The 27,731-nt window shown below is 48.7% G+C and overlaps 1 protein-coding gene and 1 long non-coding RNA gene across 3 annotated transcripts in view; one reads left to right on the top strand and one right to left on the bottom strand.

The window, feature by feature from the left end:
- MTHFS (methenyltetrahydrofolate synthetase) overlaps nucleotides 1–5,457 on the top strand; it is a 28,890-nt gene extending 23,433 nt beyond the window's left edge. For both annotated transcript variants that reach the window (XM_029066102.2, XM_029066104.2), the window contains exon 3: nucleotides 5,114–5,457. In XM_029066102.2, the coding sequence (XP_028921935.1) occupies nucleotides 5,114–5,337 (224 nt within the window). In that variant the 3' untranslated portion in view covers nucleotides 5,338–5,457. The remainder of the gene's footprint in view (nucleotides 1–5,113) is intronic.
- A 5,531-nt stretch (nucleotides 5,458–10,988) lies between these two features.
- Nucleotides 10,989–19,391, bottom strand: LOC114812210. The gene is made up of 3 exons (XR_003759859.2): nucleotides 19,355–19,391; nucleotides 18,857–18,949; nucleotides 10,989–11,124 (listed from the first exon to the last, which is right to left on the bottom strand). It is a non-coding gene; the product is annotated as an uncharacterized LOC114812210 (long non-coding RNA).
- Between the last annotated feature and the right edge of the window lie 8,340 nt (nucleotides 19,392–27,731).

The following is a 27,731-nucleotide window of genomic DNA, read 5'->3' as shown; positions in this document are numbered from 1 at the left end:
GTTGTAGTAGAAGAGTAGTGAGGTGAGGTAGGAGGGGGCAAGGTGATGGAGTGAAGCCAATGGTGAGGAGATTTTGTTAGATGCATAGGCGGATGGGCAACCACTGGAGGTTCTTGAGGAGTGGGGAAACATGGACTGAAAGTTTTTGTAGAAAAATGGGCAGCGGAGTGAAGTATGGGCTGGAGTGGGGAGAGGCAGGAGGCTGGGAGGTCAGCAAGGAGGCTGATGCAGTAAATGAGGCAGGATAGGATGAGTGATTACATTAAAATGGTAGCAGTTTGGATGGAGAGGAAAGGGCGGATTTTAGTGATGATGTGAAGGTGGGACCCACAGGATTTAGTGCTGGATTGAATATGTGGATTGAATGAGTGAGAGGAATCAAGGATGATGCCAAGGTTACGAGCCAGGAGACAGGAAAGGTGGTGCCATCTGCAGGGATGGGAAAGGCAGGGAGGACAGGGTTTGGGTGGGAAGATAAGGAGTTCTGTTTTGGACATGTTAAGCTTGAGGTGATGGGAGGACATCCAAGTAGAAATGTCTTGAAGGCAGGAAGAAATGTGAGACTGCATTTCCACTAGGCCACAAGCATATTTTATCTCAGGCCTGGCTTTAGTCCCTTCCTGTGTCTGAAAGATGCCCCCATCCTGGTTAGAATAATCACCTTAGATCTTAAAAAAGAATTCTTTGAGATGGTTTAATAGTTTAGGGTTAGATCACATGGGGTTTTTTTTCATTATTTATTTAATCATCTGTCTGCATGTGTGATGTCACAGTTCAGAACTGAAATTCTTTTCCCACTGCATTTGAACTGGGATAGGCCTGGCTTTATCTAACAGCAAGCCAGTGTGTAAGGATCAGGAATGAGTTTTAAACAGAGGCACATGGATAGAGAGGTACAACAATTGGATTTCTTTGCAAATTGTCTCAAGAAAGTGTCCCATGATGGGAAGTCAGGCATCAATTGACTCTTAATAATAATGTTGGTATTTGTTAAGCGCTTACTATGTGCAGTGCACTGTTCTAAGTGCTGGGGTAGATACAGGGTAATCAAGTTGACCTACGTGAGGCTCACAGTTAATCCCCATTTTACAGGTGAGGTAACAGGCACAGAGAAGTTGAGTGACTTGCCCACAGTCACACAGCTGACAAGTGGCAGAGCCAGGATTCAAACCCATGACCTCTGACTCCCAAGCCCTGGCTCTTTCCACTGAGCCATGCTGCTTCTCTAACAAGGAAACTCATGAAATCAAAAACTAAGGATCCAAAAGACTTGGAAAATTGGGATTATCCATCTGTCCTGAGCAAGTCATCGCTGCAGGTCAGGAGGAGAGGCCCTGGATTTTGCCTTATTCCTCATTATTCCTGAGGCTGTTGGATATGGCAAAAAGGAGATCATTGGTGACCTTTGAGAGAGCATTTTCTGTGGAGTGAAGGGCACAGAAGAGTTTTTTTCTGAAGTGAAAAGAAGCAGGGAGGCATTGGAGGGTTTTGAGGGAGGAGAGACGTAGGCTAAGCTGTGCTTTAGGAAGATGATCCGTGCAGCAATGTGTAGGGTAGGTTGAAGGGGGAGAGTGTGAGGTCAGAGGAAGCCCAAAATCGCACAAAATGTGGCCGACTTCTCCCTCGCCTGGAGTGTTGCTCTTGGGGACCTTTCTTGGGTTGTTTTTAACCTCCATCTTACTCACTGCCCTAGAACAGCATGAATATTCAGCCTCGGAACCAAAGGGCACCCACAGCAATCAAAGAAGAGGTCAGTTGACACCAACGGCTCATAGACTCCCTACTTTGAAGGAATCCTCCCCAGTTCCCCTGCCGTGTTCTAGCCAAATTCCCTAGTTAAAACCCATCTTCTGGCAGAAAGACCAGGCTTTTAGTCAGTCGGTCGTATTTATTGAGCCCTTACTGTGTTCGTTTGGGAGAGTACAGTATAACAACAAACAGTCACATCCCCTGCCTACAATGAGCTTACAGCCTACAGGGACTTTTGGAAGGCCCTGACATGCACTTGCTCAAGGCAGTGCAGCCCGATGAAACTGAAAGATGCAAAGATGGTCCTGGTCTTTCCCCGCTATTGCTATTTCTAGTGCTTGAATCAGTTTTCAGCTCTGACTCTTGGGCTTACCAGAAGTTTCCCCTGCAAAAGGGGATTCCCTTTCGTTAATGCCACATACCAGCAGGGGCTTTCCTGGTAGAGGCCAGCTTTTTATCTTCCTAGGCTGAGGGAAGGGATGATTGAGGTACTGGGGTACTGGGGCTGCCCTCCAGACAATACTTGTGAGGAGTCGGGGGGAGGGAGGATGTTGAAGACTGAGAATTCTGGCCCCATAAAGGTGGGCAGGTGAGTTGACATGTCTTCCGTGTTTCAGAGATGATGTCTCAGGAAGGTTAGGTCTGGTTGACTGGTCCCCCCCACCTCAAGCCACCCCCACGTTTAAAGCAGCTCACTCTCCAGTTCAGGGTTCCCAGAAATTGTCTGACATATCTGACAGAAATAGACATCCAGAGCAGGAAGTGGACAGTGGCCTGCTTTCAGCAGAATTCTCCGTGACATCAGTTAAGTGGGTCGAGCAGGGTTGGTGCCGGTGGGTAGAGGTGGAGGCTGTCCGATAGAAATGGGGAACAGTTCTGTAAAGTCCTCAAAAATCTCTAGCGGTTACCTATCAACCTTCGCATGAAGCAAAAACTACTGTTGGCTTCAAAGCTCTCCATCACCTTGCCCACTCCTACCTCACCTCCCTCTTGTCCTCCTACAGCCCAGACCATACACTCCACTCCTCTGTCACTATCCTCCTCACTGTGCTCATTCCCACCTGTCCCGCTGTCGACCCCTGGCCCATGTCCTACCTCTGACCTGGAATGCCCTCCCTCCTCACATCTACCAAACTCTCTTCCCCACTTCAAAGCCCTACTGAGAGCTCATCTCCTCCTGGACGCCTTCCCAGACTGAGCCCTCCCTTTCCCTCTGCTCCTCCTCCCCTCCCCATCGTCCCTACTCCCTCCCTCTACTCTACCCTCTTCCCCTCCCCACAGCACTTTTATATATTTGTACATGTTTATTGCTCTATTTTATTAATGATGTGCATTTATCTATGGTTCTATTTATCTATTTGGATGATAGTGATGCCTGTCTACTTGTTTTGTTTTGTTGTCTGCCTCCCCCTTTTAGAGTGTGAGCCAGTTGTTGGGTAGGGAATGTCTCTACCTGTTTCCAAATTGAACTTTCCAAGCGGTTAGTACAGTGCTCTGCACACAGTAAGTGCTCAATAAATACAGTTGAATGAAAGCATGAATAAAGGGAATGACTTTTCCATTTAAGACTTCTTGTTCTTGGATTCCCCTTACTGTGAGCCTGTAATGTATTTTAATGTCTGTCTTCCCCACTCGGTTATTGTAGAAATAGCAGCATTTTTGAGTGCACACTTGGTTTAGTGCACTGTTCTAGCTGCTTGAGGACAGCAACCAAGTCTACTATTTCTATGGTTCTGTTCCCAACCTCTAAGAATATCGCTCTTTTTTTTTTAAATGATATTTGTTAAGGGCTTACTAAGTGCCAGACACTATATTAAGGGCTGGAGTTGATACAAGCTAATCAGGTTAGATATACGTTCATGTCCCATACAGGGCTCACAATCTTAATCCCCATTTTAAAGGTAACTGAGGCATAAAGAAGTGAAGTGACTTGCCTGAGGTCACGCAGAAGAAAAGTGGCAGAGCTGGGATTAGAGGCCAGGTCCTTCTGACTCCCACGCCTGGGCTCTAACCGCTAGACCAAGCTGCTTCTCTCCTCCGCAGACAGTAATAACTCAGTAAATACTATTTGATTGAATGATTTCTAATGTGATTTGCATTCTTGGAACATGGCACTTTTCCTGGGAATCAACTGGGCTTTCTGGAAACCAGGGTACCTGTAGTTATAATAATAATAATAATGTTGGTATTTGTTAAGCGCTTACTATGTGCCGAGCACTGTTCTAAGCACTGGGGTAGACATAGGGGAATCAGGTTGTCCCACGTGGGGCTCACGGTCTTAATCCCCATTTTACAGATGAGGGAACCGAGGCACAGAGAAGTTAAGTGACTTGCCCACAGTCACACAGCCGACAAGTGGCAGAGCTGGGATTCGAACTCTTGAGCCCTGACTCCAAAGCCCATGCTCTTTCCACTGAGCCACGCTGCTTCTCTGAAAATATCTTCTATGAAAATAACACATCGATGTCTTCGCAGTTGTGTGAAAAGCGCCAAAAGAATTGTCCAACCAAAACTTTCCTCCTAGAGGGGTTTCAGGATGAAAGGAATGAATGAGGTTTGATTCTTCCTCTTCCACCAGAGTCACCCCTTCCCTTTGGAGAGGTTTCCAGGGAGGAGTGGTAGTCCAAGTCAGTACGTGCTAATTATGGTGTTTTTAAAGTGCTTAATATGTATTACATATTGTAATACTTCTGTAGAGAAGCAGTGTGGCTCAGTGGAAAGAGCACGGGCTTAGGAGTCAGAAGTCATGAGTTCTAATCCTGGCTCCGCCACCTGTCAGCTGTGTGACTTTGGGCAAGTCACTTCACTTCTCTGTGCCTCAGTTACCTCATCTGTAAAATGGGGACTAAGACTGTGAGCCTCACGTGAGACAACCTGATTACCCTCTATCTACCCCAGCGCTTAGAACAGTGCTTGGCACATAGTAAGTGCTTAACAAATGCCAACATCATTATTAGTAAGTGCTGGGGTAGATAGAAGACAATTAATTCAGACCCAATCCCTGTCGTACATGGGGCTCAGATTCTGTGTAGGATGAAGAAGAGGTATTGAATCCTCATGTTACAGATGAGAAAACGGAGACACAGAGAAGTTTTGAAACTTGCCCAAAGTCACGCCACAGGGAAATGACAGACCCAGGACCTCAGATGCCCAGGCTTGTGCCCTTTCCACTAGGCCACACTGCATCTAGTTCCACTGATGCTCCCTGGGAGGGTCTGGGTATGAAGCAACCACAACCTTAGCCCTGTGGAGAGTGTGAGGAAAGAGTCTGTTCTCCAGAATTGAGATGGCATTCCACTGTGACCGCACCGTAATCTCTCATGAAAACAGGAGACTGGTTAAATGTTGGTTTCTTTTCCTACAGGAGGCCTCGATCTCATCTTCATGCCAGGACTTGGATTTGACAAACAAGGCAACCGGCTGGGCAGGGGGAAAGGCTATTACGATTCCTATCTGAGACGATGTTTTCAGCATTCCCAAGTCAAACCCCACACCGTTGCTTTGGCTTTTAAAGAGCAAATCTGCGACTCCGTGCCGGTGGATGAGAATGATATGAGAATCGATGAAATCCTCTACGAAGACAAATGAATGCATCTCGGTACACAGTGACAATAAAAGCAAAAATGATCAAGGTTTGGAGGGAGTGGAAAATATTCTGCCATCCATTCTTGTAAAGTAAAATACATCGATTTCCTTTTGTCCAAAAAATGTCAAGCGAAACTGCATCTGTTTAAGAAAAGCATTGATCCTGGTTCATTAGCAGGTAATCACTGAGACATCTTATTTGAAAATAAGAAAAATGAAGGTGGAAAACTGGCTGATTGAAAGAGAACATTTCTTTCTTTAAGAGCCAATTTCCTAATGTTAGCCAGGCCTTTTACCTCTCTGTCTGGTTTGAAATTGATCGTGAATGAGGATCCATGGCCTAGCATGGATGATGATGGGATATAAGCTCCTTGTGGACGGAAATTAAGGCTTATTGCCTCCTGACGGGCCTGGTTCTGGGGTTCACTTGCGTGGGTCCAAGAGATGTGAATGAGGGCATTGCTATTTGGAAATATACACTTCCAATTTAGCAAATATCCCTTAATTTTCACCAACCAATCCTCCCCTTCACTCCTCAACTCAAACCCCTAAACTGTGTCTTACTTCAGTAGAAATAGAAATAAATCCATGGATGAAATTTAGACATGGTGGCAAGAAAGAGAAGGGGATGGGGGTTGGCAACAGACACGTAAGGAAAGGTAAACATAAAAGCCAATCAGTGGCATTTCCTGAGAACTCACTGTGTGCAGAACACTGTACTAAGCACTTGGGAGAGTACAGTACAATAGAGTGATCTCTGCCCACAAAAAGTTTACAGACAGACCTTAAAATAAATTACAGATGGTTAAGTACATTAGCGCAATGGGAATGGGATGAAAAATCAACATGCCTAAGAGTTATAGACCCAAATGCATGAGCGATACAGAAGAGAGAGCAAATGGGGGAAGTAAGGACTTAGATAATAATAATAATAATGATGGTATTTGTTAAGCGCTTACTACGTGCCAGACACTGTGGTGGATACAAGCAAATCGAGTTGAACCCAGTAGCAGCTGCCCCACGTGGGGCTCACAGTCTCAACCCCCATTTTGCAGATGAGGTAGCTGGGGCATGGAGAATTGAAGTGACTTGCCCACGGTCACACAGCAGACATGTGGCAGAGCCAGGATTAGAACCCATGACCATCTGCAAAGCCTTACTGAGGCACATCTCCTCCAAGAGGCCTTCCCTGACTCAGCCCTCATTTCCCCTTCTCCCTCTCCCTTCCTCATCGCCTTCTGGGACCCGTCCCCTGTACTCTGGAGTCCGGCGCGGATCCAGCCCCGATGGCTCGACTCCACCCAGTCCTCAAGCCCATGTTGTGGCAACAAATCCAGGATGGAAGGAACTGGTCCACCTCTCCCCCATCACTCCCTTCCCCCCGAGGAGGAGCAGACTCTCATGGCGGTGACCACCAACTGGCTACAGGAGTGGATTGATGACCCAGCAACCATGATGTGCCTGATTGGGACAGGAAATATGTAAATGGGCAAAGTAATAAAAATCCAGGTCTGCATTCATCTATTGAGCACTTACTGTTTGCAGACCACTGTTCTAAGCACTTGGAGAGTATGATACAACAATAAGCAGACACATTCCCTGCCCACAGGCCCGGGAGTCAGAAGGATCTGGGTTCTGATCCCGGCTCTGCCACTCAAAAATAATAATTGTGGTCTTTGTTAAGTGCTTATTATATGCCAGGCACCGTTCTAAGTGCTGGGGTGGATACAAGCAAATCAGGATGTACACAGTCCCTGCCCCACAGGGGACTCACAATCCCCATTTTACAGATGAGCTAACTGAGGCACAGAGAAATTAAGTGACTTGTCCGTGGTCACACAGCAGGCAGGTGGCAGAGTCGGGATTAGAAGCCAGATCCTTCTGACTCCCAGGCCTGTGCTCTACCAACTAGACTATGTTGCTTCGTGGTCACTTGTCTTCTGCGTGACCTTGGGCAAGTCACTTAACTTCTCTGCGCCTCAGTTATCCCATCTAGAAAATGGGGATTAAGACTGACTCCTTTGTGGGGCAGGGACTGTGTAATAATAAATAATAATGTTGGTATTTGTTAAGCGCTTACTATGTGCCGAGCACTGTTCTAAGCGCTGGGGTAGACATAGGGGAATCAGGTTGTCCCACGTGGGGCTCACAGTCTTAATCCCCATTTTACAGATGAGGGAACTGAGGCACAGAGAAGTTAAGTGACTTGCCCACAGTCACACAGCCGACAAGTGGCAGAGCTGGGATTCGAACTCATGAGCCCTGACTCCAAAGCCCATGCTCTTTCCACTGAGCCACGCTGCTTCTCAGTGCTTAGTATGTTGCCTGGCACATAGTAAAAGTACTTAAATACTATTAAAAGATATGAAATCAGTGAGAAGCAAAGAAACCGTTGGGGACCAAACTGAGAACAGAGTCAGAGTGAAACTAATGACCCCCTTCTTGCCAAAGTCAATGGACTCTACTCCATCCTAATCCTCCCAGACCTCTCTGCTGCCTTTGACATTGTCAACCGCTCCCTTCTCCTAGAAAGACTTTCTAACTTTGCCCTCACTGACACTGTCCCCTTGTAGTTTTCCTTCTATCTGCTCCTTCTCGGCCTCTTTCACCAACTCTTCTTCTGCCTCTCACCCCCTAACTGGGTTGGTGCTTCAAGGCTCAGTTCGGCGTCCCTTTCTATTCTCCATCTCCCTTAGAGAACTCTTTAACTCCCATGGCTTCAACTACCATCTCTATGTGGATGATTCCCAGCTCTACTTTGATCCCTCTCCTCTGCAGGCTTGCATTTCCTCCTGCCTTCAGGGCATCTCTGCTTGGATGTCCTGCCAACATCTCAAACTTGACATGTCTTCAATAGACCTCCATATCTTTACACCAAAACTTTCTGCTCCCCATCTTTTTCCCAACACCATACACCAACACCACCAACGCCATAGACCACAGCACCATCTGCCCTGTCTCACAAGCTCTGACTTCTGGCATTATCTTCAACTCATCTCTGTCATTCAGCCCACATATTCAGTGTGTCACCCAATCCTTTGGCTCTACCTTCAGAACATCTCCAGAGTTTGTCCATTCCACTCCACCTGAAATGCCACCACACTGGTTTAAGTAATTGCCAGTTCCTGCCATGACTATTGCGTGAAGCGTCCTCTCACTGACTTCCCTATCCACTTCCCTCTCCAGTCCATACTTCTCTCTGATGCCTGGATCATTTTTTGAAAAAAAAATTCTGCATGTCTCCCCACGCCTCAAAAAGCCCAGTTGGTTGCCCATCTACCTCAGAATTAACAGAATCAGCTTACCAGTGGCTTTTCAGCACCCTATCAGCTCTCCTCTTCACCTAATCTTGCTTCTCTCCCACCTCAACCTGGCTTGCATGCTTTCCTCCTCATAACACCAGCATACTTCCTGTACCTTGATCTCATCAGCCCCTCGCTCACATCCTTCCTCCTGTCTGGAACTCACTCTCCATCAGAACATCACTCTCCTCATCTTCTATGTTCTCCTAAGATATCTCTTCCAAGGACCCTTCCCTGATTAACCTCTCATTTCCACACCTCATTTGCCCTCCCTTCTGCATCACCTATGAACCTATACCCCTTAAGCACTTTGATACTCACCCCACCCACAGCCCCATAACACTGCGGTTCATATTCTTATACTCTCTCATCTTTAATTTATTTTGATGTCTCTTTCACTCAGATTATAAACTCCTTAAATACAGTGATCATGTCTACCAACTCTAGTGTATTGTACTTTCCCCAGCACCTAGTAAGAATACTTTGCACCTAGTAAGTGCCCAATAAATATGAGTGATCTAATGATTGATTCAATAACTTGATATACACCCCCTCTTCAGTCCTACAGCACTTACGTACATACCCGCTATTTAATGATTGATATTAATGTCTTTCTCCCCCCCAGACTGTAAGCTCCTTGTGGGAAGGGAAAGTGTCTATCAACTCTTTTGCATTATACTCTCCCAAGCACTTGGTACAGTGCTCTGCACACAGTGAGCGCTCAATAAATACCAGATTGATTGATTGATTGCTCCTGTCACCTGGTGGCGAGATGCAAAATTGCCTGTCCAATCCCCACCAATGTCTTTGAGGGGTGCACTTTTGGGGCTCAGCTCACATCGGGGGTGTCTACCTTGGAAATGAGAGACTTTTGGCCACCGTTCATTATTCATATTCCACCAAATCCAGGCATTAGTTTACAATCTGCCCTCCCACACCCTGCCACTGTCTTCACTTACTTATTCCCCCAAACCAGACCTGGTTGGTGGGAAAATCTGCTTGCTCTGATTATGTTATAATCACTTCCCCCACCCCAACTCTGGGATAGTAACAAGAAGAGCACAAACCATTAGGAGATCGATAAAGCAGTTCTAAAGTATTTAATAGTGAGCTCTTGCATGCCTTAAAATGATACAGCCACAGAGAGATTTAATCCAACCAACATCTATTCTGCCAGAGGGGATCCTGAACCAGGTTAATTACTTGGAAACCGAAACACCATTCATCCATTCAATCGTATTTATTGAGCGCTTACTGTGTGTAAAGCACTGTACTAAGCGCTTGGGAGAGTACAGTATAACAACAAGTAGACACATTTCTGCCCATAACGAGCTCTTAGACTAGAGGGGGAGACAGACACTGATAGAAATAAATAGATATATAAATAAGTAAATGACAGATATATAAACATGTGCTGTGGGGATGGGAGAGAGAAGAATGTCAGAGCAAGTAAGAGCATCGCAGTAGGGACCATGAAAAGGGTTGCTTAGGTACCTCTCTCTTTATCCCACCCTGTTCCCCAAACACTGGTCATAAATATCCCCCATCCACACACACACAAACCCTCAAAGTCAAGGTCCCATAAATCCTGCTCGTGATAAGATCGCAGATTCCCCGGTCATGGAATACGCAAAAATTCTCAGTTGTAGCAGTGACAGAATTTATCATTTATATTTCAGTTTACTGTCTGCAGAGCCTTATATTAAGTTCTGGGAAAGAATATGCAAGTGGGAATTAGAACCGGCCCCTGTCTCTTGGGGTAGAGTAGGGGGTGGGGGACACTTAACTCCCTCATGGAAGATCCTCATGGAAGAACCCACAGATCATGCTGAATTTCTAAACAGTAGAGTGTACCTTTCTCCCTGGAGGCATTGTTCAAAGTCTTTGTTTCTATTACCCAAATCAATCAGTCGTATTTATTGAGCACTTACCTTGTGCAGAGCACCAAACTAAGACCTTGGGAAAGTACAACAGACACATCCCTATACACAATGGTAAACACGCTTTGTGTTCATCTACCCAAATTTCCTCTCTCACCAAAAGTTTTTCTTAATCTCTCTTTTTCCAGTTGAATTCACATGACATGGCAGGCCTCCTGTGTCTAACACAAATTTCCTAGGTTCTTTTACCTCATTTATCCATCACTTGAAGGCGTGTCCCAGAATGAAACAGTGGAGGGTGAGAGTTATCTTTTTTTTTAATGGTATTTGTTAAACGCTTACTATGTGCCAGGCACTGCATTAATCACTAGGGTAGTTACACAGTCCATTTCCCACATGGAACTCAGAAAATTATCCCCCGTTTTACATATGAGGTAACTGAGGCACAGAGAAATAAAGTGACTTACCCAAGATCACCCAGCAGATGAGTGGCAGAGCCAGTGTTAGAGCCCAGGTCTTCTGACTCCCAGTCCCGTGCTCTTTGCATTCGATCAGCCTGCTTCTCCTCTGCAGGCAAAAGAGTCGAAAACCCTACAGACTTCCCTAACCTGTAAAAGTCAATTGACAATAAATAATTTAAAGATTGGTTTCAATGAGGCACTTTCCCTTAAACAAATAACCTGTATCAAGACCCAAATTTTGGATTCATGGCTTCTCTGCCTCAGTCACAGATTCGCGGCAATTAGCAGATGATTTCTCATGCTGCTGCAAGTGAGTCCACAAGGCCCATCCTATGGAACCACCCCCAAAACAGTTATTAACTGCCATTCCATTACAACCTAAACCTTAACTCTGCACGCTCATGCAAGCACAAGGGGGCACTCCAGTCTCATGCATTTATTCAATAACTTTTCTCCATCTAGCTGAAGTTGGGAAGAAGGCCCTCCTCCTCTTCTCCCAACACGTTTACTTAACACCTGAGGGGGATATACTGACCGGCAATTCTGGGTTTTCTTGAGTTGTAAGACTCGAGCAAACCGAGGTCCGTCTTTCCCTGTAATATCGTTCTACTAAATAATCCAGTATGCTGTGGTTCGTGGTTGATAAGGACGGTATCTGTTAAGCGCTTACTATGTGTCAAGCACTTTTCTATGTGCTGGGTAGATAAAAGCTAATCGGGTTGGACACAGTCCCTGTCCCATAGGGACAGATGAGGGAACTGGGGCCCAGAGGAGTTAAGTGATTTGCCCGAGGTCACACAGTAGACAAGAGGCAGAGCCGGGATTAGAACACAGATCCTTCTGACTCCCTGGCCCCTGTTCTATCCTATGGGCCATCCTGCTGTCTTGCAGGGTGCTGACCTACAAAAAGAACTCAGCAATATCATTAATCAATTGTATTTGTTATTGTTATAATAATAGTAACAATAATTTGGGTATTTGTTTAGTGCTTACTATGGACCAGGGACTGTATTAAGTGCTGCGGTGGAAGCAAGGAAATCGGGTTGGACAATGTCACACTGCTTCTCCACTAGGCCTCCAACTGGTCCATTTCCTCCTCCCTGACTTGGTCCTGGCCATCCACCTCCACCTGGTCCTGGCCCTCCTCCTCCGTCTGGTTCTGGCCCTCTTCCTCCATCCAGTCCTGGCCTTTCTTCACCTCCTGGTCCTGGCTACCCTTCTCCTCTGCCTGGTCCTGGCCGCCCTCCTCCTCCACCTGGTCCTGTTACTGGTCAACCTCCTCTGCCTCGTCCTGGCACTCCTCCATGGCCTGGTCCTGGCGCTCCTCCTCCTGGCTCTTTTCCACCTCCTTGTCCTGGTTCAAGTCCTGCTCCTCCTCCTTGTCCTGACTGTGGACCTCCTCCTGGTCCTGGTCCTAGTCCCAGTCTTCTTCCTGGTCCTCGTGATCCTCCTCCTAATTCTGGCCTGGTCCTGGTCCTCCTCCTCTTCCTGGTCTTCCTCCTTGTCCTGGTCCTGTTCCTCCTCCTGATCCTGGTCTTCATCTTGGTCCTTCTTCAGGTCCACCTCCTGGATCCAACCTCCTTGCACTCACAGTCCTGTCTAGTGGGCCAACCTGCACATCCTCTGCCTCAGGGGAGAAAAAACAAACCCAGAACACTAGGCCTGGCCATAGTAGCTTCTGGGAATCTAGTGTCAGGAGCAGGATAGGGGGCAGACTGATGTGTTTGGCAACAGATGAGCACCTCAGAAGGCAGGATGGGGGAACCTGGCCACTCAAGATAACTGATCCACATGTGTTTACTGAAGCCAGTTTTCTCAACCCCATGTGGTTTTCAGCCAAGACTGACAGAAAAGCTCCAGTAACAATTGACTTCCATGAGACCGACGCTCCAGGCTCCTCCACCGGGCACCCGGAGGAGATCTTAGTGGTAAGTCCCAAGGTTTTGCCCCACACCCCTACCAGCTCCATGTCTTGCCACCTCAGACCCAGAAAGAAGCCCTGCAATGCACAGCTTGGGGTAATGTGACCAAGGGCAGAATCTCACCAGGTATTTCTCTCCAAACAGTGTTCAATGCAACACACTGAACTTGAGGACCATCCCCGTGCAGTGTGGGCACAGGCAAGTCAATCTTACCCCACCAGTGAGAGGCTCACCTCCTCCAGGAAGTCTTCCCAGACTAAGCCCCCCCTTCCTCTACTCCTCCTCCCCATTGCCCTGACTCCCTCCCTCTGCTCTACCCCCCTCCCCACCCAACAACACTTATGTATATATGTACATATTTATTATTCTCTTTATTAATGATGTGCATAGATCTATAATTCTATTTATATCGATGCTATTGATGCCTGTTTACTTGTTTTGATGTCTGTCTCCCCTCTTCTAGACTGAGTCCATTGTTGGGTAGGGATTTTCTCTATTTGTTGCTGAATTATGCTCTCCCAAGCGCTTAGTACAGTGCTCTGCACATAGTGAGAGCTCAATAAATATGATTGAACTGTTGCCACCACAAAGGGAAGGATATTTGTGTGTGTGTGTGTGTGAGAGACAGAGACAGACAGCGACAGACAGAGACAGACAGAGAATATGAATAATGGTGTTAGTTTTGGGGGAAGGGTAGTTACGAAAGGCACTCTTGGTATGGTGGCTGGTTCTAGAAACTGGGTCTGGGGCTCTGTGCAGGGAACTAGTTCTGTCTGACTCGACTGTGGACCTGAGAAGACCCGGGGCTCCTAATTCTATAGATTGCTCAAACCTCCCTGTACCCACAGTCCTGTCTGCAGGGTCAATCTGCACATCTTGGGCCCTGGAGAAAGGAACCTGTCTGAGTCTGCCTTTGGTGGCTTCTGGGAGGCTAGTGTCCAGAATCAGGCAGGAAAATTATCAGCCTGTCTATTCTCTTTGTCTCTGAAAAGTGGAATTCTGAGATGGAGTGTGGGCAGGGGATGTGTCTGTTTATAGTTGCATTGTATTCTCCCAAGCACTTAGTACAGTGCTATGCACATAGCAAGTGCTCAACTACGATAGAATCAGTGAAAGAATGGACCTGTCAAGGTATGGAATGGGAGCATGGAAGGCAGGTATCATCCTCAAAACTAAATTTTTTGTCCAGTTTGGGTTTGGACCTCCAGTTCCTGGAGTACAAACCCCTCCTGGACTAACAGATTTGGTTAAATATTAGTAGAGCAGACTTTTGCATTCAGCTTACATGTGACTCATTGTGTCTATAAACCTCATTTCTCCTGGTGTTGGGGTCACTGGGAGGAGGGAGAATTGAAATGCTTGCTAAAAAAAAAAAGACATCTGAAACCTTCTCTCTCTCCAGCTTCTAGACCAATGATTCTCCGGGAGAAACTAGTGCCTGGTGATTTAGATGTAGTCCTCAACTGTGGCCAGAGGATATGGTGAGAAACCCAAACTTTCAAGATGACTAATCCAGGTATCCCTGCCAAGGTTTTAGATGTGACCAGGACCAGCAGACGAGCTCCAACTACATCCCACCTCCATCGCACCTATGGTCTGGGGCCCTGGACCGTGTGGCCAGAGGAGGCCTCGGCAGTGAGCCTCCCTAGTTCCTGGTCTCAATGGCTCTGAGTCCTGGAAGGAAGTCCTGCAGCCTCAACATCTAGCATTGCCCAGGTTGTGGTGGGGAGGGGTAGGGTTTGATAGAGAAAAGGGACTCTGAGTAGCTATTACTCTCCCTTCAGAGGTAGCTCAAGACATTTCCCCAGCCTTGAAGACCATCCCTCTGTAGTTTGGACTGTGAATTCTCAGACTTGGCCTGCAATTGAGATGCAGCATGGGCTCCACTGCTATCTCAAAGAGAAGGTGTTGGGGGGTGGGGGTGGGCGGGGGTGTGTGTGTGTGTGTGTGTGTGTGTGAGTGAGTGAGTGAGTGAGTGAGTGAGTGAGTGAGTGAGTGAATGATGGGGGGTGGTTAGCTGGGTTGAGGGGACAGAACCATGCAGAAGCAGATGCCCGTGTTGACACACAAGCTGGTTCTGGAAAACTTGTCTGAAGCTCTGTGCACAGCACTGGTTGTTTGACTTGACTGTGGGACTGAGGCCCTGGGGTCTTAATTCTATAGACGGGTCACAGTCCTGCCTTCAGAGTCACCCTGCACATCCTCAGTCCCCAAAGAAGGGACTTTTCTGTTTCTCACATGGGCTTCTGGGGAAGCCTGGTAGGTGATGTTTTGACAGGAGTAAGGCAGGGATTGTCACTGTCTGCTTTATCCTCTTCTGAGAAATTGAGTGAAGGAGTTTCTAATAGGAGTTGGATGTCAATGATAAGAGATACAATGAAGTGCAGTTGAGAAGTTGCCTTGAGAGTGAAGCCTACAGGCTGGGGAGCTGAAACTACAGATACGCAAATAGAAATTGACTTCTGTCCAATATACAGATGCCAGGACCCAGGAATACCAGACTTATAGGCCTGCTACTTGTAGGGGTGGGGAGGACTTTTTGTGGTAGAGACTGGTCCAGTGTGAAGAGCAGGATAGTGAACAGTCCCTTTACTGCAACAGCCTTGCACATCTCTAGCTCCCACTAGAAGGACCTGTCCATATCTGCTAGGGGTTGTTCCCAGGGAAGTAGGAGGTCAGCATCCAGATTGAGTGTATGTGTGTCCCCACCCATTTTTCTCTGGAGTCTTGTAGCCTCCATTCTAAATCTTATTAGAGAGCAAAGAAAGTTTTGTTCCCAGGTACTTCAAGTCTTAACACTCTCTTGTTTAGTCAACTGTTGCCCTGGAGGCTTCTTGCCCTTTGAATCCAGGTTTCTTCCAGCCTGGGAGTCCTGGGATCCAAAGGCAGGTGTAGGGAAGAGTGGAGAATCCAAGATGTTGGTGGCTGTTCCTTTATGCCTGTTGAACAATAAGTGGATTTGGGGAAATGTCTCTATTTTGGAAAAACTGAATTGTTTGCATCTCCACCCATTTCCTTCTTAACTTTCAGGAGCATCATCAGACCACTCATACCATGAAGTGTTGCTGGGTCTGGTCGGGGGCGGGGTGGGGGGGTGGGGAATCTAGGCATTAGGCCACATCAACCAGTGAGAAATAATTTAACTTTGTTCTCTTGTGCTCCGTAACAATGATTCCTCTCCCAGTGCTTAATGCTTTCACCATCTGTTCTAAAGTTTTAACTCTTGCCTTAAATCCCCAGGTCCTTCAACTCCCTCCTTGTCACTGAAGCTACAACCAGTGCTTAATACCATGCTCTGCATTTAGAAAGTATCTAATCACTACTACCAAAGACTCTAGCAACACTGAAGTCACTGGATTTGCCCTGTCCCCAAATCTTCCTCACCCACTTCACATCCACCCTCATCCTTCCCAGCTATCTCACTTCCACCTGATTTCAAAATCAGTCCCTTCAAACTTTTCCTCTGATGGCTCTTCCTTCACACTGCCTGAACCCTGAACACTTTTCTTCCCTTCCTGATAACCCTCTTCAACCAGCTCCTCTGTGCCAAATCAATTCCTTTCCTGCTGCTTTCAAACACGCCCACACTTCATTAAAAAAAACACAAAACTGCTCTGTACCCCACAATCCCACCCATTGCTCACTCCATGCCCTTCATACTATTCCTGTCCAAAACCCCAGAATGGGTCACGTACCATGTGCCTCTACTTCCTTTTTAACCTCCTCCTCAATCCCTCTACGATGGAACTCCAGTCCTTTGAGTCTACAGATTACCTCGTTGTCGTCGTCATCCTCCTGCTCCCAAAACCTGTGAGGATGCTGTTCTGTCTTGTCTTTCTCGACAGCTCAGCTGCATCTGACACCATGGACCACCCTGTTCACCCGTGAATGCTACATACTCTCAAGTACTCAATCACCTTGCCTCCTACCTTACCTCACTATTCTCCTACTACAATCCAGTGCACACACTTGGCTCCGCTAATGGTAATCTTCTCACTGTACCATGATCTCATCTATCTCGCCACTGACATTTCACCCATGACCCGCCTCTGGCCTGTAAGTCCCTTCCTCCTCATAGCTGACAGGCAAATACTCTCCCCACCCTTCAAATCCTTAATGAAGGCACATCTCCTCTCAGAGACCTTACCACACTAAGCCCTCATCTCAAATGATGTCTGTCTGGAGCTGTGGAACCCGGTCTTGAAAGCTGCACCTGAATTAGTCATAATAATAATAGCGGTATTTGTTAAGCCCTTACTATGTGCCAAGCACCGTTCTAAGCACCGGGTGGATACAAGTTGGGGCTCAGTCTTAATCCTCATTTTAAAGATGAGGTAACTGAGGCACAGAGAAGTTAAGTGACTTGCCCAAAGTCACATAGTGGACAAGTGATGGAGCTGGGATTAGAACCCATGACCTCTGACTGCCAAGCCTGTGCTCTTTCTACTAAGCCATGTTGCTTCAGTGTTGAGGGGTGGTGTGTGCTGGGGGGAAGGGGTGTGTGTGGCATCCTGCCTATCAACAGCCAGGGGTCTCAGCTAGAGAATGAGCAGTGGGGGTTTGCAGGCAACCTAGTTTTTTTTGCAAGCACTGAACCCTCCATCCCCCTCAAGACAATGGCCCTAACATGGAGAGATGTATAACCAGACCCTGCTTGAGCAGGCTGCTTCACTTTACACTAAATAACTACCTGTGTCTCAGATCCAACTGAGTTACTCCAGAAATGGCTTAAAGTCCAGCACAGCTACACATGGGATAATTTTCTAATACCTGCTTTAGCCTCCCACCTGCACCACTGATGACTCCATGGAGACAACTCAAATCTTCTTGGTGAGGAATGGGGTTTTCACACTGATATACACTAACCTCCACCTAACCACTACATTGCCAGAAGCCACCAGCAGTCACAGAAGGATTCCTTCCCCCCGGAGAAGATGGTGGACAGAGTGACCCTCACACACACACACACACGTTTTATTTTCCCTTCCAACTCACCCATCCACTTAGTCCCACCCACTAAGTCCTGAAGCAGTCAACCCATAGCAATTAGGTATGTATCCTCATACTCAGATTCTTTCCTTATCTGTACTGGGACCCTCCATTAAAGTGATGCTGGACCTATAAGATTGAAAGGGAACTATGTTACAATATGGAAGACAAGTCTATCTGAAGGTGTAAGGGAAGGAGACATCCTAATGAGAACAAATAGGGACAGGTGTGCTGAGGTGGTGTCAGGGCTGTAGGGAATGTGCCTGCTTATTCTGTTGCATTATACTCTCCAAAGCACTTAGTACAGTGCTCTGCATATAATAAGCACTCGAATACCCTTGATTGACTGCAGGAGCCAAGTGTCCCTTAGAACTTCCACAGCCACAGAGATGAGCTGGAGAACAAAGAGGTGGTTTGAGTGGCCATGAAGTCTTCTAAAATGGAGTGGTACTCCATTTTAACCCACTATCCAACTCCCACCCGGGCATGAATGAGGTCAGGATAGGTGAAAGATGATGCCCCCACAGAACAGCCCTGCAGGGAGGCCCTTGGGGAAATTTTCTGGCCTAGAAAAACTCCCAGCTAGCCAGTTAGAAAGCATCGAGACAGCTATACTCTTAAAGTAGTCACTGCCCCCTCCTCTCCCAGCAACTCCCTCAGAGGCATTCACTTTGAGGAGAAGAGAGGTTCCAGCCCAGGAGATGCTGAGGCTGTGCAGGGTGACTGTGGACAGGACTGGGGATTCAAGTTGGATTGACCCATCTATAGAATTAAAGGCCCTGGGTCTTCTCAGTCCCACGGTCAAGTCAAACAGAGCCAGTTCCCTCCACAGAACCTTAGCCCCAGGAGTAGAACCATCCCCAATACTGAGAGTGACAGATCCCTCTGCTCACCTTGTCCTCCTCCGGCAGTAACACCTAGTCATACACACATGCCCCCTTCACCTTCCCTTAGAGATGGAAACTCACCTCCTGATTTTTCCTCTCCCTGGGGATCAGCTGCTCTGGATCCTCACTGAAGGGACAGCAGTCCTCATGGCCAGGAAGGGTGCTGAGAAGCTTCTGGGAGGGGAAATGAGGTGGTCCATCTCTTCGGTCAACAGGACCCCTCGGACATCCACAACTAGACAGCTCTAAACTGGGATTCCCTGAAAGCTCCAGCTTGCTCATTATGCCTCACTTGAACCACATCCACTCTCAACCCAACCCACAAAACTTCTCACCTGACACTTCCAACCCCATCCCACCCAGTGGGCATAGCAGCCATCTCCCACATCTTTAAAAGCCCTACTGAAATTGTTTCTTATCCAACAAGCCTTCCCTTACCCTGAAGATCCCCCTCTCCCTCACAAACACACACCTGATTTTCCCTTCCTGCTCACCCATGCACTTAATCCCACCTATTAAGCAACTGAAGTATTCACCCCACAGCATTTAAGTACCTTTTTACTCAGATCCTTCCCTTACCTGAATTGTATCATCTGGAACAGCCCCCCACCCCACCCATTAAACTGGTGCTGGACCTATAAGATTGAAAGAGAACTATATCAGGGAAGCAGCGTGGCACAGTGGAAAGAGCCTGGGCTTCGGAGTCAGAGGTCATGGGTTCGACTCCCTGCTCTGCCACTTGTCAGCTGTGTGACTGTGGGCAAGTCACTTAACTTCTCTGTGCCTCAGTTACCTTATCTGTAAAATGGGAATTAACTGTGAGCCTCACATTGGGCAAACTGATTACCCTGTATCTACCCCAGTGCCTAGAACAGTGCTCTGCACCTAGAAAGCACTTAAATACCAACATTATATCTGGATGTGCAAGAAAGACAAGGTGTAAGGGAAGGCAACACCATAATGACAGCAGAGAAGTAAGGACAGGTGTGCTGAAGGCATGAGGCAGGGCTGCAGGAAATATGTCTGCTTAATCTGTTGTATTGTATTCTCCCAAACACTTAGTACAGTGCCACTGATTGACTACAGGAGCAAAGTATCCCTTAGACCTTCCATAGGCACAGAGAGAAGTTGGAGAAAAGAGAGGCAGAATGAATGATCAGGAAGCCTTCTAAGATAGTGTTAGGCCCTTCAACCCACTACCCACCTGTCACCCAGACATGAATAAGGTGAAGAGAGGCAAGGGAAGTTACTCCCACAAAACAGCCCTACAGGGAGACCCTTGGGAAAATCATCTGGCCTAGAAGAACCTCCAGCTACCAAGCCAAAAAGCAGATTCAAGGCTCCCCAGAAAATCAGCACCTCCTTCCACAACCCCCTTCTTCTCTTAAATTCACTAGACCAGAAAATCACACTAATCCAAACCTATCCTTGAAAAGAATGAGGCCCTTTAGGCTTATATAGGGCAAGCCTGGGGAGTAGGGGCTCACTAATCCCTCTGATTGGAAGCAGCTGGGGTAGAAATCAGGAGTCCCTGAGGGAAGGCCCAGCTGCATCACTGGATGAGGGTATAGATGTGGAAAAGATAGGGTAGGATAGGATAGGTTAGTATCTCCAGCATGAAAGGGTTTGTCCAGAAAAACACAAATTCCAAACAGCTCTCCAGTGAGTCTCACCTCCAGCCTGACCTCCACCCCCACTTCCTGTCTCGTCTCAGTTCCCTCCTCACAGACCCCACATCCAGGCCGCTGACACCGGACCCAAGGGACGGCCAGGGAAGCCTGGCTCTTCAAATCAGACAGACCACCACTCTCCCCACTTTCAGAGCTCTCTTAAAATCGCATTTAAACAGCGTGGCTGAGTGGAAAGTTGACGGACTTGGGAGTCAGAGGATGTGGATTCTAATCCTGACTCCACCACTTGTCTGCCATGTGACTTTGGGCAAGTCATTTCAGCGTGGTGTAATGGTTAGAGCACGGGCCTGGGAGTCAGAGGACGTGGGTTATAATCCCAGCTCTGCCACTTGTCTGCTGTGTGACCTTGGGCAAGTCACTTTACTTCTCTGTGCCTCAGTTACCTCATCTGTAAAATATGGGTTGAGACTGTGAACCCCTTGTGTCCAATCTGATTTGCTTGTATCTACCCCAGTGCTTAGAACAGGGCTTGGCACATAATAAGCACTTAACAAATACCATTATTATTATTATTCTCTGTGCCTCAGTTACCTCATCTGTGAAATGGTTATTAAGATTAAGATTGTGAGCCCCACACGGGACAACATGAGTACCTTGTATCTACCCTAGTGCTTAGAACAGTGCTTGGCACATAGCAAGCACTTAAAAAATACCATAATTTTTATCATCGTTATTATCTCCTCCAAGAAGTCTTCCCCAACTAAGCCCTCATTTCCTCTATTTGTTCTCCCTTCTACATGGCCTATGCACTTGAATGGTACCCCTCTAAGCAACTGCTAGTCTCACGTGGCCATTTCTCCTCTCTCTAACTTATTCCCAGTGTCTGCCTTCCCCTGAAGACTGTAAGCTCTTTAAGGGCAGGGATTATGACTATCAACTCTATTGCATTGTACTTTCCCAAGGATTTAGTACGGTGCTCAGCACACGGGAAACGCTCAATAAATACGACTGACTGACAGCTGGGGCTACGGAAGGCCGGCGGGCAACCCTGATATCGCGACGGGCTCCGGTGACTCAGTCCAGGGTCAGCAAAGGAAACCCCAGGGCCATGGCCTAGACCCAGCCTCCCTGCTTCTTCCTGCCTCCCCTCATTTTTGGCCTTGTAGAGGGGGAGAGTCATTGTCTGTCAGATATGAGGATGGAGGGTGTTACAGGCCAAAGGCAGGATGGGGGTCCAACGCGGGTCTCAAGGGGCAGGAGCCGAGGGGGTCTTGGAGAATCACGTGCTGGTGGGATTCTAGGGGTTGCTTCAGCAGAGGCCTTGGGGGTCAATCTCCAGTGAGGTCTCAGGGGTCTTGGGGATCGGGCCGGGCTCCAGCAGAGAACTCAGTCTTTGCTCCAGGAGTATCGGAGGCCAGGCTCCGGTGAGGGCTCGGGCAGGGGTGGGTGTCGGGCTCCAGCGAGAATCACGTCTCGCCCTGCAGCTTTGGGCCGCCACCTCTCCGCAAGACTTCCTCTCCTCCGTCTGACCCCATCCGGGCCTCCGTTCCAGTCTCTCAACTCCTCAAGTGGGAGACGGCGCCATCTCCCCGGGGAGTCCGGGCCTGTGGCCCACTTCCTCTCACCCTCGCTGGCTGTGTTTCAGGCCCATCTTTCACTTTGCGGTTAACGGGAATTTCAATAAGTAGCAGCCCCGGTTGGGAGCTGAAGCTATCGCAGGGACAAACCTGGGTGGGGCAGACCGGGACCAAAGCTCGACCACTCTCGGTCCCGAGAAAGGGGACGTCGAAGATAAGGGCTCAGGGGTGGAAACCGGGGAGGCTTAGGCTGGGGCTGAGGACAGGGATTAGCGCAGAAGAAGCAGGGCCTCAGCCCAGAGCTAACGGGAGCAGAAGGGAAAATTAGGGCCCGAACGGTGGGCCGCCTGTCCCCTTTCCTCCATCTCCTCCCCACTGGCTAGGCTTCTCCCACTTAGGTCACAGGGTCCAATGTCCCTGGCCTGAAGAGGCACATTTCCTCCAACAGATGTCAAAGAATGCATCACTTTATTAAGAAATGGTCCCCTTCATTCAGCTCTCTGCTCTCTGGCCCGTCGGCCGCCACCCCTCCGTGTCGTCCAGCCGGGCCCTAAGCTTCACCGGGGATGTCAAGAGACGAGGAGCACGGGGATATTCGCTCCCTGGAACAGGGAGAACACGAACCCTCCACCCTGGCCCCCTTCCCTCCTAAAGCTAAAGCGCTACCCATTCCAGGCCGGCCCTCCATCAGAGCCTTGGGGGACTCTGGCATCACCCAACGGTCCAGAGTTCTCCCCATCCGGAAGCAACGTGGGCAGCAGGTCCCACGGCTCCTGACCCAAACCCCAGGCCTCTGGGAAACCAACCTCACCTCCCTTCTCGTCTTCTACAGCGCAGCCCGCACACTCCACTCCTCTGCTGCTAACCTTCTCACTGTGCCTCGTTCTCGCCTGTCCTGCCATTGCCCCCTGGCCCACGTCCTATCCCTGGCCTGTAATGCCCTCCCTCCTCAAATCCGCCAAACTAGCTCACTTCCCCCCTTCAAAGCCCTTCTGAAAGCTCACCTCCTCCAGGAGGCCTTCCCAGACTAAGCCCCCCCTTTTCCTCAGTTCCCCCTCCATCACCCCCACTTGCTCCCTCTGCCCCATGTCCCTCCCTGCCCTGCAACACTTGTGTGTATATATGTACATATTTATAATTCTATTTATTTTATTAATGGTGTGTATATATCTATAATTCCATTTACTTATATTGATGCCATTAATGCCTGTTGACTTGTTTTGATGTTTGTCTCCCCGCTTCTAGACTGTGAGCCCACTGTGGGCAGGGATTGCCTCTATTTGTTGTTGAATTGTACTTTCCAAGCACTTAGTACAGTGCTCTGCGCAGTTAGTGCTCAATAAATACGATTGAATGAATGAATGAAAGGTTCCCAACGACCAAGCCCTCCTTGGCCTAACGGCCATCGGTCCCGGCTACACCTGCAGAAGCCAGGTCGCCCCGGCCAGCACCCATTTAGAAACAACTTCTTTCATTCTTAGGAGCAATGTCCAGGCGTAGGTGGGGCCACACTGGCGGGTTCTGGAAATGGGACAGGGGTATGTTCCCCGAGAGTCCCGCTTGCTCGACCCTAGGTATGACTTTGATGAAAATCAAGGGCATGGGGTGAGTCAAGTCCTTCAGCCTGGACTCGGCGACGAACCCGACCCGGGGAGAGAGAGGAAAGCCGGACCAGGGTGGCCTCCCACCCACGTGGGGAGGCCAAGGCACTGGCGGGATGACCGACCCCTCCGTTCTCCGTGGGCCCGGATCAGATGGAGAAAGGTCCCTTCTCCAGTCAATCAGTCATTCATATGTACTGAGTGCTTACTCTGTGCAGAGCACTGTACTAGGTGCTGGGGAGAGTACAATACAACAATAGACAGACACATCCCCTGCCCAAAATGAGCTTACCTAAGTGCTGTGGGGCTGAGAGGGGGGACAAATAAAGGGAGCAAGTCAGGGCGACACAGAAGTGAATGTAAGCCCATCGATTAGACTGTAAGCCCGTCAAAGGGCAGGGACTGTCTCTATCTGTTACCGATTTGTACACTCCAAGCGCTTAGTACAGTGCTCTGCGCATAGTAAGCGCTCAATAAATACTATTGAATGAAAGAAGAGGAAAAGAGGGTTAGTCAGGGAAGGCCTCTGGGAGGAGACGTGCCTTCAATAAGGCTCTGTGGTGGGGCAGAGTCATTGTCTGTCAGATCAGAGGGAGGGCGTTCCAGGCCAGAGGCAGGATGTGGGCAAGACGTCAGAGGAGAGATAGACGAGGTCGAGGTACATTGAGAAAGCTGGTACTAGAGAGTTGAAGGGTGTGGGCTGGGTTAGAGTAGGAGAGTAGCGAGGTGAGGTAGGAGGTGACAAGGAAATTGAGTGCTTTAAAGCCTACGGTGAGGAGTTTCTGTTTGATGCGGAGGTGGATGAGCAACCACTGGAGATTCTTGAGGAGTGGGGAAACATGGCCTGAATATTTCTGTAGAAAAATGATGTAGGCAGCAGAGTGAAGTATGGACCGGAGTGGGGAGAGACAGGAGGATTGAGGCTGTGCAGACTAGAGTGTGGGTACAAGAAGGTTTGAATTGGGGGTTCGGTGGGATGTCGCTCTTGGCAAGCAAGCTGGTTCTGGAAATAAGAGTTGGGGGTCTGTGCAGGAAACTGGTTCTGTCTGAATTGACTGTGGGACAGAGAAGCACCGAACCCCCAATTCAAACCTTCTTGTACCCACAGTCAATTCAGACAGAACCAGTTTCCTGCACAGACCCCCAACTCTTATTTCCAGAACCAGCTTGCTTGCCAAGAGCGACATCCCCCTCCTCACTCTCTTCCCCCTTAGGGTAACCCCATCTTTTACGCAAACAGAAGCAGACACCACCTTCCCTTTCACATGGCAGGTGACTCCATCTGTCTGCAGCAGGGCAGGTCCGGGGACACACCTCACTGGGAAATAGGTCCTCCGGCCGGGGAGACGCATCAAGCGGTCTCCTTAGAGAGGAGGAGACGGTCGGATTTGCCCCTTGGTCACCCAGCCCTGAGCTGGGCACTGCCAGGGGAAGGAGGGCTGTGGTGTTCCCGCCAGGGTCTCAGAGTTTAGCCGGACATGGACGACGGGGATTGGGACGGGGCAGCCGACGGCAGTGGGGCGGCACCGAAGCTTCTCGGGCCGTGCCGGCCGAAGCACACCTGGCGTCGTGAGATCTGGCGCCTGACCTCGGACTCCCAAGCCCGTGCTCTTTCCACTGAGTCACGGTGCTTCTCTAAGCTGACTAAACTGACTTAGCTCTCTAAGCTAAGCTCACGGCCACACTCTGCCCTACAAATGCTTGCCCATCCCCTCCTCGGATCCCCAGAAGGGGCTTGCTCTCTAGAGAATGAAGCAGTAGAGAAGCAGCATGGAGTAGTGGATAGAGCCCAGGCCTGGGAGTCAGAAGGTCACGGGTTCTAATCCTGGCTCTACCGCTTGTCTGCTTGGGCAGGTCATTTCACTTTTCTGGGCCTCAGTTATCTCATCTATAAAATAGCGATTAAGACTGTGAGCCCCATGTGGGACAGGGACTGTGTCTGACCTGATTAGGTTGTATCTACCCCAGCGGTTAGAACAGTGCTTGACACACAGTGAGCGCTTAACAAATACTATCATCATTATTATTATTACACACTGTAGAGAATTCAGTTTCTAGTAAAAAGGGTTGCTTTGTCCTCCCACCTGCACCCCCAATTCTGTAACTCCAGGAACTCCAGTTCATTCATTCATTCATTCAATAGTATTTATTGAGCGCTTACTATGTGCAGAGCACTGTACTAAGCGCTTGGGATGAACAAGTCGGCAACAGATAGAGACAGTCCCTGCCATTTGACGGGCTTACAGTCTAATCGGGGGAGACGGACAGACAAGAACAATGGCAATAAACAGCGTCAAGGGGAAGAACATCTCGTAAAAACAATGGCAACTAAATAGAATCAAGGCGATGTACAATTCATTAACAAAATAAATAGGGTAATGAAAATATATACAGTTGAGCGGACGAGTTCAGTGCTGTGGGGATGGGAAGGGAGAGGTGGAGGAGCAGAGGGAAAAGGGGAAAATGAGGCTTTAGCTGCGGAGAGGTAAAGGGGGGATGGCAGAGGGAGTAGAGGGGGAAGAGGAGCTCAGTCTGGGAACGCCTCTTGGAGGAGGTGATTTTTAAGTAGGGTTTTGAAGAGGGAAAGAGAATCAGTTTGGCGGAGGTGAGGAGGGAGGGTGTTCCAGGACCGCGGGAGGACGTGACCCAGGGGTCGACGGCGGGATGGGCGAGACCGAGGGACGGCGAGGAGGTGGGCAGCGGAGGAGCAGAGCGTGCGGGGTGGGCGGTAGAAAGAGAGAAGGGAGGAGAGGTAGGAAGGGGCAAGGTGATGGAGAGCCTTGAAGCCTAGAGTGAGGAGTTTTTGTTTGGAGCGGAGGTCGATAGGCAACCACTGGAGTTGTTTAAGAAGGGGAGTGACATGCCCAGATCGTTTCTGCAGGAAGATGAGCCGGGCAGCGGAGTGAAGAATAGACTGGAGCGGGGCGAGAGAGGAGGAAGGGAGGTCAGAGAGAAGGCTGACACAGTAGTCTAGCCGGGATATAACGAGAGCCCGTAATAGTAAAGTAGCCGTTTGGGTGGAGAGGAAAGGGCGGATCTTGGCGATATTGTAGAGTTCCCCCTAGACTGTAAGCTTGTTGTGGGCAGGGGATGTGTCGGTCATACTGTACTCTCCCAAGTGCTTAGTACAGCGCTCTGCACACAGCAAGTGCTCCATCAACCCGACTGATTGATTGAAGGTGCAGAAGTGCATATTGGATAAAATGCAGTTTCTAGTACAATACCTGCCTTCTGTCCTCCCAGCCCGTACTCTTGTTGAAGCAGCCTGGCTTAATGAAAAGAGCCCGGGCTTGGGAGTCAAACGACATGGGTTCTAATCCCGGCTCTGTCATTTCTCTGCTGTGTGACTTTGGGCAAGCTGCTTAACTTCTCTGTGCCTCAGTGACCTCATCTGTAAAATGGGGATTAAAACTGTGAGCCCTATGTGGGATGACCTGATTACCTTGTATCTACCCCAGCACTTAGAACAGTGCTTGGCACATAGTAAGAGCTTAACAAATATCATTATTATTATTAGTGCTCTCCGGCAGGAGTCTGTACACTCTGCTTCTCAGTTAAAAATAGGGTAGAGATACTGATAGTCAATCTGTCCTCCTCCTGACATTATTAGATCCCACAGGCTTCTGCGTTGAGCCCAGAAAGGTCCCTTCTCTGGGGCCCGAGGCTGTGCTTGACGTCTCTATAGAATTAAGGGCCCTGGGTCTTTTCAGTTCCACAGTCAAATCAGACAGAACTAGCTTCCTGCACAAAGCCCCAGTCTCTTTTCTCCCATAAGAGGCAGCTGCCTCATCACTCTTCTCACCATATTAGTCACACACATACACACGCACTCTTCCCTTTGGGGTGGCAATACAGCCCAGTCAGTAGTGGGGTAAATCTGGGAGTTGAATGTGCCCCCACTGATAGAGGGATGATCTTCAAGGCCAAGGAGAAGCACTGAGCAGTTGTTATGGAGAGATTCTCCTGGCCCCTGGAACCAGAACCATCCTCCGTAGACCTGTTCTGGGTTGCCGCTCCTCCCTACCTCCCCATGGTGGTACTAGCCATTGTTCTGCGAAGCTGTGCCTCTTTCATTCCCTCTTGGCATCAGGCGTTGGTCTGGGAGGCTGCCCTCCTCTATCGCCCCAAGGTGGTAATAATAATTACG

This window comes from Ornithorhynchus anatinus, chromosome 5 (genome assembly GCF_004115215.2).
Source record: "Ornithorhynchus anatinus isolate Pmale09 chromosome 5, mOrnAna1.pri.v4, whole genome shotgun sequence".
Classification (NCBI taxonomy): Eukaryota; Metazoa; Chordata; class Mammalia; order Monotremata; family Ornithorhynchidae; genus Ornithorhynchus; species Ornithorhynchus anatinus.
The sequence above is the reverse complement of the archived record's forward strand: the minus strand, read 5'-3'. Positions and strand labels throughout refer to the sequence as shown.